The sequence below is a fragment of the Triticum dicoccoides genome, chromosome 3B (assembly GCF_002162155.2).
Source record: "Triticum dicoccoides isolate Atlit2015 ecotype Zavitan chromosome 3B, WEW_v2.0, whole genome shotgun sequence".
Taxonomy (NCBI): domain Eukaryota; kingdom Viridiplantae; phylum Streptophyta; class Magnoliopsida; order Poales; family Poaceae; genus Triticum; species Triticum dicoccoides.
Genome location: NC_041385.1, coordinates 143393635 through 143406362, shown reverse-complemented (window position 1 = coordinate 143406362; position 12728 = coordinate 143393635). Strand labels below are relative to the sequence as shown.

At 41.6% G+C, this 12728-nt stretch overlaps 1 protein-coding gene across 4 annotated transcripts in view; it reads left to right on the top strand.

The window, feature by feature from the left end:
• Positions 1-6396: 6396 nt before the first annotated feature.
• Positions 6397-12728, top strand: part of LOC119275211 (transcriptional corepressor LEUNIG-like) — an 11720-nt gene continuing 5388 nt past the window's right edge. Inside the window, exons 1-10 of one of the 4 annotated variants that reach the window (XM_037556019.1) lie at positions 6397-6557; positions 6658-6728; positions 7523-7623; positions 7950-8059; positions 9090-9470; positions 9570-9658; positions 10900-10990; positions 11085-11160; positions 11832-11881; positions 12048-12299. In XM_037556019.1, coding sequence (XP_037411916.1) covers positions 6697-6728; positions 7523-7623; positions 7950-8059; positions 9090-9470; positions 9570-9658; positions 10900-10990; positions 11085-11160; positions 11832-11881; positions 12048-12299 — 1182 coding nt within the window. In that variant the 5' untranslated portion in view covers positions 6397-6557; positions 6658-6696. Of the gene's footprint in view, positions 6558-6657; positions 6729-7522; positions 7624-7949; positions 8060-9089; positions 9471-9569; positions 9659-10899; positions 10991-11084; positions 11161-11831; positions 11882-11996; positions 12300-12728 lie in introns of all 4 variants that reach the window. The other 3 variants (XM_037556018.1, XM_037556017.1, XM_037556016.1) reach the window with 3 other exon arrangements.

Genomic DNA, 12728 nt, shown 5'->3' with positions numbered 1-12728 from the left:
CAAAATATATAAGTGAAGCACACGAAGCATTCTATAAATTGATGAAGATATATCTCATACTAGCATGTTCCTTCAAGAAAAAGAAAAACACAAAGGACATAAATCATGTGAACGAAACAAAAACCGAGGTATGCCGATAATTGTTGAAGAAGAAAGATGGGATGCCAACGGGGGCATCCCCAAGCTTAGATGCTTGAGTATCCTTGAAATATTTACTTGGTGTGCCTTGGGCATCCCCAAGCTTGAACTCTTGCCTCTCTTTATTCTTCTCACGTCAGTAACTCCTCGTTCTTCGAACACTTCATCTACACAAAACTTTAACAAAAACTTTGTGAGATCCGTTAGTATAATAAAGCAAATCACTACCTCTAGGTACTGTCGAAACTCATTCCCAATTTCATATTAGCACTATATCTACTGTATTTCAACTTCACCATGGTTCATACTTCCCGATACTACCCATAGATTCATCAAAATAAGCGAAAAACACATAGAAAACAGAATCTGTCAAAAACAGGACAGTCCGTAGTAATCTAGAAATTTAGTAAACTTCTGTAATTCCAAAAAATTCTAAACAAATATGAAAATTTAAAAATTTGTATAGAAGTAATGTGAAAAAAGTTCCAGACCCATTTGACTTTCCAGTAAAAAATGTAAATTCACGCGCTACAACCAAAGTTTCTGTTTTTGTACTCCACATAGTAAACAAGCAATCTAATCATCCTAAAACCAAAGCTTGGCACATTATTTTTTATAATACAATGGATATATACAAGGGGATAATTATTTACAGAGAAACTTCCATGAAAAATTCTACATTGTTTTCATGAGCATGAACACAAGTGCTCAAGGTCGACCCTCACTTCTTCAATGCATAACTTTCCAATCACTTCTCCTTTTGAAAAACTTTTTAGGCATATGAGGCAAGTGCATCTTTTTGTATTTTCAGTTTTTTGATTTTTTTGTATGTTTCACCCACAACTAAGCAAAACTAAAAAAAAAAACAAAAACTACTCATTGAAGAAAGCAAACAAGCACACACGAGAATATCAACCCCACGCTATTGCTCCCTGGCAACGGCACCAGAAAAGAGCTTGATAATCCCCAAGTGCAGGGAATCATCGTAGCAATTCCCAAAGGTGTAAGTGATAAGTATGGAGTGTCAAACTCACAAAGAGCTAAAGGTAAGATCAATATTCTCTCAAGTCCTATCTGGCACTGATACGACTCTACGTACACCGAACGTTTGCTTCCAACTAGAAATGAGAAATAAAACTACGTTGTGGGTATGAAGAGGATAACTTTGTATGATATCGGAGAGCTAAAATATAAAAGTACGTATTGTTATCATAAAGTTAGAATATATTACTAAATATTATAAATAGCGAGTGTGGAATAATGATGGGTCGGTGTGCGGAACTATCCTAGGCAATTGTTAACAAGACCGGTGGTCGTCATTGAAATTTCATATGAGGGAGAGGCATAAGCTAACATACTTTCTCTTCTTGGACCATATGCACTTATGATTAGAACTCTAGCAAGCATCCGCAACTACTAAAGATCATTAAGGTAAAACCCAACCATAGCATTAACATATCAAGTCCTCTTTATCCCATACGCAACAACCCCCTTACTCGGGGTTATGCTTCTGTCACTCAAGAAACCCACTATAAGCGAACCATGAACGTATTGCAACACCCTACAGCGGGAATCCCTCACGCTTGCGCGACACGGAGGGCACAATAGGACAACACCAAAATAAAACATACAACTCATACCAATCTAGATCATCAATCAACCCAAAGACAAAAGATATCTACTCAAAACGTCATAGGATAGCAACACATCATTGGATCATAATATGTGTCATAAAGCAACATGTTCGAGTAGGGATTATAGAGGGATGCGGGAGAGTGGACATCGTAAAAGAGATGAGGATGGTGATGTTGATGAAGACGATCACCGCGACGATGATTCCCCTCCCGATGGCACTCCGTCACCACCGAGAGAGAGGAGGAGAGGTTCTCCCCCTTGTGCTTCATCCTCCATGGCCTCCCCCCTGGATGGGGAGAGATTCCCCCTCTGGTCCTTGGCCTTCATTGCGATGATGGCCCCTCCAAGATCCTTCCCCATGGCCTCCGGTGATGATGGCCCCCTCCGGCAGGGTGCCAGAGAGGGCCTATATTGATTTCTTGTGGCTACAGAGGCTTGCGGTGGCGGAACTTCCGATCTAGGTTATTTTCTGGAGGTTTGGGTATTTATAAGAGAGGTTGGCGTCGAGAACAAGTCAGGGGGCCCCACGGGAAGTCCACAAGGCACAAGGGCGCGCCCCAGGGGGGTGGGCGCACCCTCCATCGTCATGAGGCCCACGGGACTCCCCTCCGATAACTCTTTGTTCTAGTATTTTTTATATTTTCCAAAAAAATCTCCGTTGATTTTCAGCGCATTCTGAGAACTTTTATTTCTGTGCAAAACCAAAACCACGGCAGTTCTGCTGAAAACAACGTCAGTCTGGGTTAGTTCTAACCAAATCATACCAAAATCATATAAAACTATTGTAAACATGGCATGAATACTTCATAAATTATAGATACGTTGGAGACGTATCAAGCTTCACACCTAGAATGGAGGTAAACTTCCATCATGCCTTAGAAGTTTGCATGATAGTATTACGAGTAGCCCTCAAGGTGCATACCGGCACAAAAGCCGGTACGTGTCACGAGTCTATGTAGTTTTACTTACCACTTTCGCGCATTGAAGCCACGAGTCACATCTGGCTTGGGACAATCCAGTCTGTTGGTCGTTTAACTTGGACTTAGCAGAAAAACTTTCATGCAATCTCTCTCGAGATTTAGGTCGGGCACAAGTAACCGAATCGACGATCAAAACCTTCTCAAGAACTTGTACTTAGGACGAATGGATGTGCAGTAGGCCCCGGGACCCAGGTCGGGCAGATATGGCTGACTTGGATCGACATCTCCTCGCAAGCCGATATGGCGCTTAGAATGTTTCATGTGAAACACCTTCCTAGATGTCACGGATCACTCACAATGCATTGATGGTGGTTCCTTGCGCACTAGACCCTTGGTAAAGTGGTAATGATGCTCACGTACATAGAGGCTCCTTTAGGGAGTATGATATTTCTTTGGTGATGCAACCACCTGCGCTAAAACCTAATAAGCGGATCAATTTTGTTGTTGCTAGTATGATATTTGTTCTTATAGCCCCTTCGCCTCTCTCTAGGTGATCAGAGTTTCGTGCTTTGTGCTGGCAACGTCACTAGCTTGTCGTCTTCCGTGAACTTAAGGCCATGTAGGCACTATGGATCATGTTCCTTGCCGGTCAGAAGGTTACTACTTCATTTTGTGTGTGTTTTAAGTTTGGCTGGGGTTTGTGTCTTATTCAAGAATGTGAGGCGACAATAATACTTTTGTAATTTTATTTTAGGCAATCACATAGATAATAAATTTTATTTTCCAGGCTAGATATTGGTGCACACTTTTAGTGAAGTTCTATAGAAAAGGTTCAACTTCCACAAAGAGTGTAGATGCTTCTACAAGCTCATGCATTTCAACAAGTTTGCTCCGCCGAGACGACATCCATAGGAGGCAACAAGCTTAGCGCCGACCTGATCGGCGCCCCTTCAGGCACTCTTGAATCATGTCCCTTGACACAACCCCGTGTACCAACACGCGGGCCTTGATGGCCGAGCCGGTTGTCTAGGCTTCCCCGTCTCCTTCAGACTCCACCTTCGAGTTCGTAACCACGGAGGAGTATGATGTTGGAGAAGCCGACCAGCCCATTACCGACGAGCTGACACCGATGCACGACACCACTTTAAACCACCTGCAATTGACGTAGGTGATCGAGACTAGACCCATGCTCCCGAGGTCAAACTTTGGGAAACCGGGTCCAGATAGCACACCGGGGAAGTGAATTCCTCGGACCGACAACTAGAAGGGAAAAACCTTCGACCCCCTCCCTCCACTATGTCCCAGCTTCACAGTCGGGGTCATCCACCGAGCTCATCATATGCGAAGCCCCATTGGGACCGCCGGCGGTCCCCAACACCTAGGCCAATGCCATCATGGTGCAAGTGCCTCAAAACTAGATGGTCGTCACACACTTAGAGGTTGCGTCCACACCCTGCACTGCCAGGCAGACACGAAGTCCTAGCAAAATACCTTCCCGATGAAGGCGAAGCGGGAGGCTCTAACCTTATTGAAGGTGTAGCCAATGGGATGAACGAAGGTGTGAAGCGTATGATGGATAGCTTCACACCTAGAATGGAGGTAAACTTCCATCACGCCTTAGAATTTTTGCATGATAGTATAACGAGTAGCCCTCAAGGTGCATACCGGCACAAAAGCCGGTATGTGTCGCGAGTCTTTGTAGTTTTACTTACCATTTTCGCGCAATGATGCCACGCGTCACATCTGGCTTGGGACAATCCAGTCTGTTGGTCGTGTAACTTAGTCTTAGCACAAATACTTTGGTGCAGTCTCTCTCGAGACTTAGGTCGGGCACAAGTAACCGAATCGACGATCAAAAATCTTTCTCGGGCAATAACTTGTAGTTAAAACGAAATCGTTGATTCAGTAGCCCCCGAGACCCTGGCTGATTTGGTAGTAATCGACATGAGGATCGAAATCCTGCTCAAGAACTTGTACTTAGGACAAATGGATGTGCAGTAGCCCCTGAGACCCAGGTCGGGCAGATATGGCTGAGTTGGATCGACATCTCCTCGTGGACCGATATGGCACTTAGAATGTTTCATGTGAAACACCTTCCTAGATGTCGCGGATCACTCACAATGCCTCGATGGTGGTTTCTTGCGCACTAGACCCTTGGTAAAGTGGTAATGATGCTCACGTACACAGAGGCTCCTTTAGGGAGTTTGATATTTTTTTGGTGATGCAACCACCTTCGCTAAAACCTAATAAGCGGGTCATTTTTGTTGTTGTTAGTATGATATTTGTTCTTATAGCCCCTTCGCCTCACTCTAGGTGACCAGGGCTCCGTGTTTCCTGCTGGCAGTGTCACTAGTGTGTCGTCTTCCGTGGCCTTAAGGCCATGTAGGCACTATGGACCATGTCCCTTGCCGATCAGAAGGTTCCTACTTCATTTTGTGTGTGTTTTAAGTTTGGCTAGGGTTTGTGTCTTATTCAAGAATGTGAGGCAGCAATGATATTTTTGTAATTTGATTTGAGGCAATCACATAGATAACAAATTATTTTTTAGGCTAGATATTTGTGCACACTTTTAGTGAAGTTCTATAAAAAAAGGTTCAACTTCCACAAAGAGTGAAGATGCTTCTACAAGCTCGTGTGTTTCAACAAGTTTGCTCCGCTGAGACGACATCTCAGAGGAGGCAACGAGCTTTGCTCATGCCGCGCCGTTGGTGGATGCAACAAAAAGAAGACTTCGACACCCAAAGATGATTTTTTTTCAATTTCTATAAGGGTGTTTTTGTAAGAACTTGTATTTCTTAACATATAACCTTTGACCTTTCGCAAAACCAGCAAGAATTAATGCACATATACCATCTTTATCTCTCTATAACACATCTTACGCGTCTCTTTTGATGAGAAGATATTTGAGTTGACTTCTAAATATAATGTACATTGAATCCAATCAACTTTAATAGAATTCCACGAGATATTGAATATCTCCAAAGATTGTCCTATATTTATGCACCACATTAATTTCAGTTGGTCTTATAGAGGTCGGTCGGTGGTCACCGGCGCCACTGACCTACATGTTTTAATTCAAGGGATTTAAAGACTTTTGAAATTATATTCACCTCTGATATCAAAGATCGTCCTTGTATCTTTATGTACACCATTGATTGAGCTACTCTTATTATGGACGATCATTGGACATTATTTAGAATCCTTTGATTCGTAGGACTGAAGGACTTAGAAAACTATAATTTTTGAAGATATGAAAGATTGCCCTTATCTTTATGTATGCAATCAATTTGAGCTACTTTTTTGGGGGGGGGGGACCGGTCATCCTTCGTGGTCTAGGGTCTCTTTTGTTCATGGAATTCAAGGACCATATAGATAGAAAAACACATAAATATAACATCATGCCTTCTGAAAGTTAAGTAAATCAAGAGAAAGAACAATTTTCAAAAAAATAAAAAACACTCTCAAAGGCCTAATTCTTTAGATTATTAATACATTCAACCACACAAATCAAACAACCCACAAAAGGAAAATTCTAAAATGGTATGAACTCTAACGAGTGATGGGGCGTGAATGACCTTATCGCAATTACATGTCTCCACGAAGGGTGAAAGTGTAAAGTGAGAAGGCAATGGGGTTTTTGGCCTAAAGCCCTCGCTCCCCTCTTCTCCTCTCCCCTGTTCATCTCTTCCTTTTTATTCCATTCCTCTGTTCCCTTCCCCTCCCCTCCCCTCCCCTCTCCTCCCCACCCCATATTAAATCACCGCGCACCTACCTTCTCTCCTCTCCAATTGATTTCTTTTTTCAAAGAAGCAACTTGCGTTTCGGCCTTGCAAGGTGGCGTCGAGGCAAGATTTGGAGCGGAATGTGAGCGGTCAAATCTTTCTTTTCTCTTCGCCGCCTTGTGCTCTGTGCTGCGTTCTTGTTCCTTTGGCAGTTCTTGAGGCGCTGTTACCGTGTCGTGCAGTGTGGCCGCGAGGAGGAGGAGGGGGACGAGGCGGCAGCCATGGCGCAGGATTCGTGGGACGCAGACAAGATGTGAGTTTCGTTCCTCTCTCTGCGCCGCCTCCGGGTTTATTTCAGTGAGCAGATTGCTTTTGGCAGGGAAACATGCTGCCACTTTTTTTTTTAATCTTCACACATTCTCTCTCGATGTATTCGAGATGAGGGTTTCTTCGCGTTTCTTGAAATTTCTTCGTTTCTGTGTGCCTCCCCCACCGTTGATTTCCTTTCGCAGGTTGGTTTCTTCGCCGTCCGTTCCACGCCATTCTTTCTTGTGATTTTTTTTTTTGTTGACAACGGCGCCTCTTTCTTCCCTTGGTATTAGTATCAGATTATCCGCTGAAAAACAAATGCCCTGCATTATTCGTTCAAGAACAAACGCTTTATTATCCGATGAAATTTCTATTTTCCCGTTCTGCACATTTCCCTCTTCTTTTGCAAAAGTTGCCACCTTTTATCTTCTTTCTATGTTTTCTTTTTCTGCCCTTCTTTTTTCTTCCCGGTAATAGGTCTGTTCCTTGCGTGTCTGCCTTTGCTGCTGCCTGCAATGCAGCTGCCTATTGGTTTCCAGAGAGTTTAATGCATCTTTACCACAGTGCTTAAATGCACATTTTATCTCTATCTTTTCCTCTTCCGTTTTTTTTTGCTTCCATCTCCTGTTGTTTCCAGTGCCTGTAGCTTCCTTGTTGGGGTTTTTTTCTGGAGTAAATTTTGCATAAGAGGAGATTTTCTTTAGGTTCTTTCGTGCCTTTTTCTAATTATTATTAACCTTGATGATGTACTGATCTGTGGTATGAACCTAATGTTTGCCATGTGTATCGCTGGCGAAGCAGCTTGGATGTGTACATCCATGACTACCTGGTGAAGCGGAACTTGCAGAACACTGCAAAGGCGTTCCAGGCCGAATCCAATCTCTCTCCAGATCCTGTTGGTGAGTGCCACAACGCGATGTGTATCACGATCAAAGCACTTGCTGCCAGGAAGGCTCCATTTTAGTTTCCAAGCTCCATTTTTCTGCATTAGGGCCAATATTTTGATTCCTCGAGGTATTATTGTTAGGTAGACAGTGCCTTTGTTGTCAGGTAGGCAGTGCTTGTGCGACAGAGATGCATGACTAGAAGCAAATATGCATGCAACTGTTCCAAACATTGTATTGTCTTAGTCTGATTTTACCTATGCAAATGTCTGATCTCTGCTTTCTGAAGAATGAAACTTAATTTTACTGCACTGACATGTGTCACTTTAATTTTGCAATAGCAATTGACGCCCCAGGGGGTTTCCTCTTCGAGTGGTGGTCGGTCTTCTGGGACATCTTCATTTCAAGGACCAACGACAAGCATTCCGATGTTGCTACTTCGTACATTGAGGTTCTTATATGACGCACTGCCTCTGCACATGCATATCAATTTACTTGTGCTGCTGCGGTTAAATGACACAACTTTACAGTAACCATGTAAATGTTTCATTACATTAGTGATACCCACCACTTGCTGCTGATAGGAGTATATTCTCATCATAAAGCATACTAAAATTTCCACATGAATAGTAGGGGCAAAATCCAAGAAACTTTAATTTTACTGTTGAAAGAAGGAAAAAAAAACCTAATCCATCTACCTTGGTTAAATCTTTATGGTTCATTCATGTTTATTTCATTTTTTTGTTGCACAATTAGCTAATTAAAGGATGACAGCGTAACCACACAACTATTGACGGACCTGTGACTTTGGCCAGACATCTTTTAGCATGGGTCTGCGAAAATTTGAGTTGTCTTTCCCATATATATCAACTGGATTCTGTTCAGACTGGTGGTTCATCTGTGATGTGTTTGATTCAAGCTACTTTTAAATAAAAAAAAGGGCAACCTGGTGCATGTAGCTCCCGCTTGCGCAGGGTCCAGGGAAGGGTCCGACCACTTTGGGTCTATAGTACGCAGCCTTTCCCTACATTTCTGTAAGAGGCTGTTTCCAGGACTTGAACCCATGACCTCATGGTCACAAGGCAGCAGCTTTACCACTGCGCCAAGGCTCCCCTTCATTCAAGCTACTTTTAAATATTTCAAATTAAATCTTAAGTTCATGCGCCATACCAAACACCAAAATCTATTTCCAATGGTCCAGAGCCAATTATTTTTATGTTCATTCTGTGTATAAAAGTATAAAACAATAAGTTGTGTTAGTTTAGCGCTTGATAGTAGCTAAGCTCGCATTTATCCATTAGGCTTTTGTTTCTGAGTAGTCAATACCTGTATATTTTTTGTAGCTACCACCTGCCTCCTGCTCTGGAATTGCTTGCCACTGCTAGCTATTATAGTGTGATAATCTTGCATGATCATGAAGTATCTTTTCCATGTGTTTGCATGGTCTTGTTCCCGTATATGACTATAATTTTGTGTCCCAGACACAGTCGATTAAAGCTCGAGAGCAGCAGTCATCATTGCAGCAACAGCAGCAACATCCTCATTCCCAGCAGTCAGCACAGCAGATCCAAATGCAGCAACTCATGCTACAGAGGCAGCAGCAGGAGCAACAACAGGAGCAGACCCAACAACAGCAACAACATCCTCAGCAGCAGCAGCAGCAGCAGCAGCGTCGCCAGCAGAAGCAACAGCAGCGTAACGAGAGCAGTTATTTGCCCACAAGTCCTCAGAATGGTTCAGTATCTGCTGATCCTCCAACACAACTAAATACTGTAACAACAAGTTCTTTGTCTGCAAAGGCGTATGAAGAGAGAATGAAGATTTCTGCGCAGAGGGACACATTGGATGAGGCATCAGTAAAGGTAATTCCCAAGTGGCAGTATGTACTGTTGCTTACCCCCTCAAATATTTTTGATATAAAATGATATACATTAATATTTCGATACTAACCTGCACTGCAGCAAAGGTTCAATGAAAACGTTGGGCAGCTTCTGGAATCAAATCCTGCATCTTTTCTGAAGTCCGCAGCATTATCAGCTCAGGCTTCCGGGTATAAACTACAAACTATTTAGTAATGCTTGTTATAGTATTGTATTTACTTGGGGGAGTTTTGTAACACAGACAACTCATGGTCCCGTGACATCATCTATTTTTGTACAGTTGGTAAATGTAAAAAAAAACCCGAAGTTCCAGTTCTGTTGCTTTTTGTCTTATCCCATCAATTAGAGTCTGAGCTGAATTCTCAATTCTATTTTTACTTGCTCATTTTGTACCTTTCTAGTTCCTATGGAACTCTAGTTGTAGGTTCATGAATCATAATAGCTTGTTCCTGCTGTAGTTTTGTTTGCATATTGTTCTTTCATGATGACTTGCTTGTCACAAGGGAGTGGTTTCGGAGGTATCAGAGCTACTTGGTTAAACATCCTTGATATCATGTTTTCGTGCTCAGCAACCAAAAAAGAGTTTTTAATATATTCTATAACTTCATCTTTCCCCTCTTTAGTTTAAGATTATAGGAATTCACTCTTCTAATATATTTCAACATTTCTGATTACCTTGTAGCGAATTTAGATACTATGCATCCTAAGAATATCTCGAAGATGATAATTCAATCTATTCTGGTTAACTGGAAATGCAATCTATTCTATCCATAGTGGTTTTTGGAGTTCAGTTTGAACATCTGAATGCATAAATGCCCATTACAGCTTTTACGCGCTGATCTCAGGACAGAAGAAAATCTATTTGATTGATCCATTAGCATGTTGTCCAGTATTCATTGAGACTATTGTTTTGTTGTAATGAATTATGCAAAGTCATGGGATGCATTTACAAGGTCCATAAGGACCAGTTGCAGCAAACATGTTAGTGAAAAGCATTTCTGTCTGCTGATTGTATGGATGCTGTTATGATGTTTCTGTCTTTAATTTTCAATTACAAGGACATTTCTGTTATGGGTTTCATATCTAAGGGTTGTGATAGGCTTGGCGAGCCAACGTAAAAACTAGCCAGTCTTTTGGGTATGAAACCCATTTGGGAGAGAGTAGTACTAGGATGGGTGACCTCCCGGGAAGTCCTCGTGAAAGGGTTTCATATCTAGCCTACCCCAACTTGTTTGGGATAAAAGGCTTTGTAAGTGTAACTGTAAGTGAAGGACATTTCTGTTATGTGCATGTATGTTTGATATTATCGCTTTGCTGTTTATATGATTGTTATTAGGGCGCAAATGTTTGGTTTATGGTTTTAGGTAGTTCGTGCATGTCTTAACCAGATTGCTGTTCTTACAACCGTTAGGCAAATATTTCAAGGATCAGCTGGTGGAGTGTCAGGTACTTTGCAACAAGCTCAGGCCAGGAACCTACAGCTTCAGGGATCAACACAGGTAGTCTGTACATGTCTTAACTGGGTTGCTGTTTATTTAAGATATTGTGTTCACTTATGTGCCAGTATATATAAGTTGGTAAGTCTAATTGTACCAGGAAATCAAGGCAGATTCAAATGCCACTCTAAATCTTAGGGCTGCAGGAGCAGACGGATCATTACTTGGAGTACCAGGTTTTTGCCATTGAACTCTAGTATAAATTGATGTTTCTGCTTCCATTCCTGCTTTCATGTGGTTTTCACATCTATATATCCGTAGTCTATTGAACCTGAAAACATATTTTCTATTTTGTAGTAGTATTTAATCATTGATGTTGCAAACAGCTTTCTTTTATCTTGTGTAGAACTTGTATAGATCATTAGGCGTAGATTCGAATATATACAAAAAATGTTATGTCTGTTTAACAGATACAACTTAAAGGTGGTAGGATTTACAAAGAGTACAAACATGCAACTCTGTTTTCATATATAAATGCACCAATCATTATGCAGAACACATGTATCTAATATTGTGGTCTTCTATGCATTGAGACGTTAATATTTGTTGTTTTAATTTGTGTACGGTCAGTGATCTACAGTGTAGGTATGATGTAGGCCTATTCTCTAGTCTCTAGAAGGGAGATTATGTTTCTTAATGCAAAAATGAAAATCTCTGTTATTTTAGTTTTGAGGAATAATTAGGCTGCACAGCTGTCGTTACCACACATATTCTCCATCTTTTTGTTCATGTAGCCTCATGGTTGCTTTTGTGCCTGACTGCTGCAATTTGAGACTCTGACTGCTTGTTAGATGTATCGTTCATTCACATACTGATTGTTATAGTTTAATACTCTGCTGTCTGGCAGGCACTAATCCAGCAGGGCACAATATGACCTTGAAAGGGTGGCCTCTCACGGTTAGTTTTTCACTTGATTAAATCTCTGTCATCTAAATTGTAAATTTGCAGCAAGTAGGATTTCTACATATTTTATGTTCTCACGACATATTTCAATTTGGTCACAACTGTTCAGGGTTTAGATCAGTTTCGATCTGGATTTCTCCAACAGAAATCTTTTATGCAGAATCCCCAAGCATTGCAACATCTTCAGTTTCTCACTCAACAGCAGCAACAGCAGCAACAGCTGCTGCTTCAAGCACAACAAAATATTACATCTTCATCTGGAGAGATGGATGCCCGAAGGCTTCGGGTGCTTTTGAGCAGTCGAAGGGATGGTCAGTCAAACGCATTCACAGATATTATTCCTAGTGTGGGGCCTTCACTGCAGAACATGTATTCACATGTGCAGCCAATGGAGACAGATATGCTGATGAAGGTAAGTTCGACGTACCATTTATGTTATACTTTTACTGTGGCTTTATGCATGTAGTCTCACGCCTTGTTTCTTTTCTTTTGTGTCTCCCCATTGGTTCCTGCCACAATACAAATACTGAATTTTGGTCACTGAGCAATCATTCTTTTTAACGGGATCACTCATCGGATTTATTTAAACCTGCCATAAGAAAATATGCCATGTTGACAACTTGGCATTCTGCAGTATCAATTTTCTTAGGAGATAAGTATGTATTACCCTCCTGAGCTTCGTGCCGAATTTGAAGTTCACCCCTGAATTATGCTCAGTGAGCTATCATCGAACTTTATTTAAATTTATCATAAGAAAACCATCCTAGGGTAGTTTACCTCTTGCTTCTTGTTTGTGTGGATGAGATGGCTAGCCTACTCTCCAGCTCCAGGCTGTTTCTGA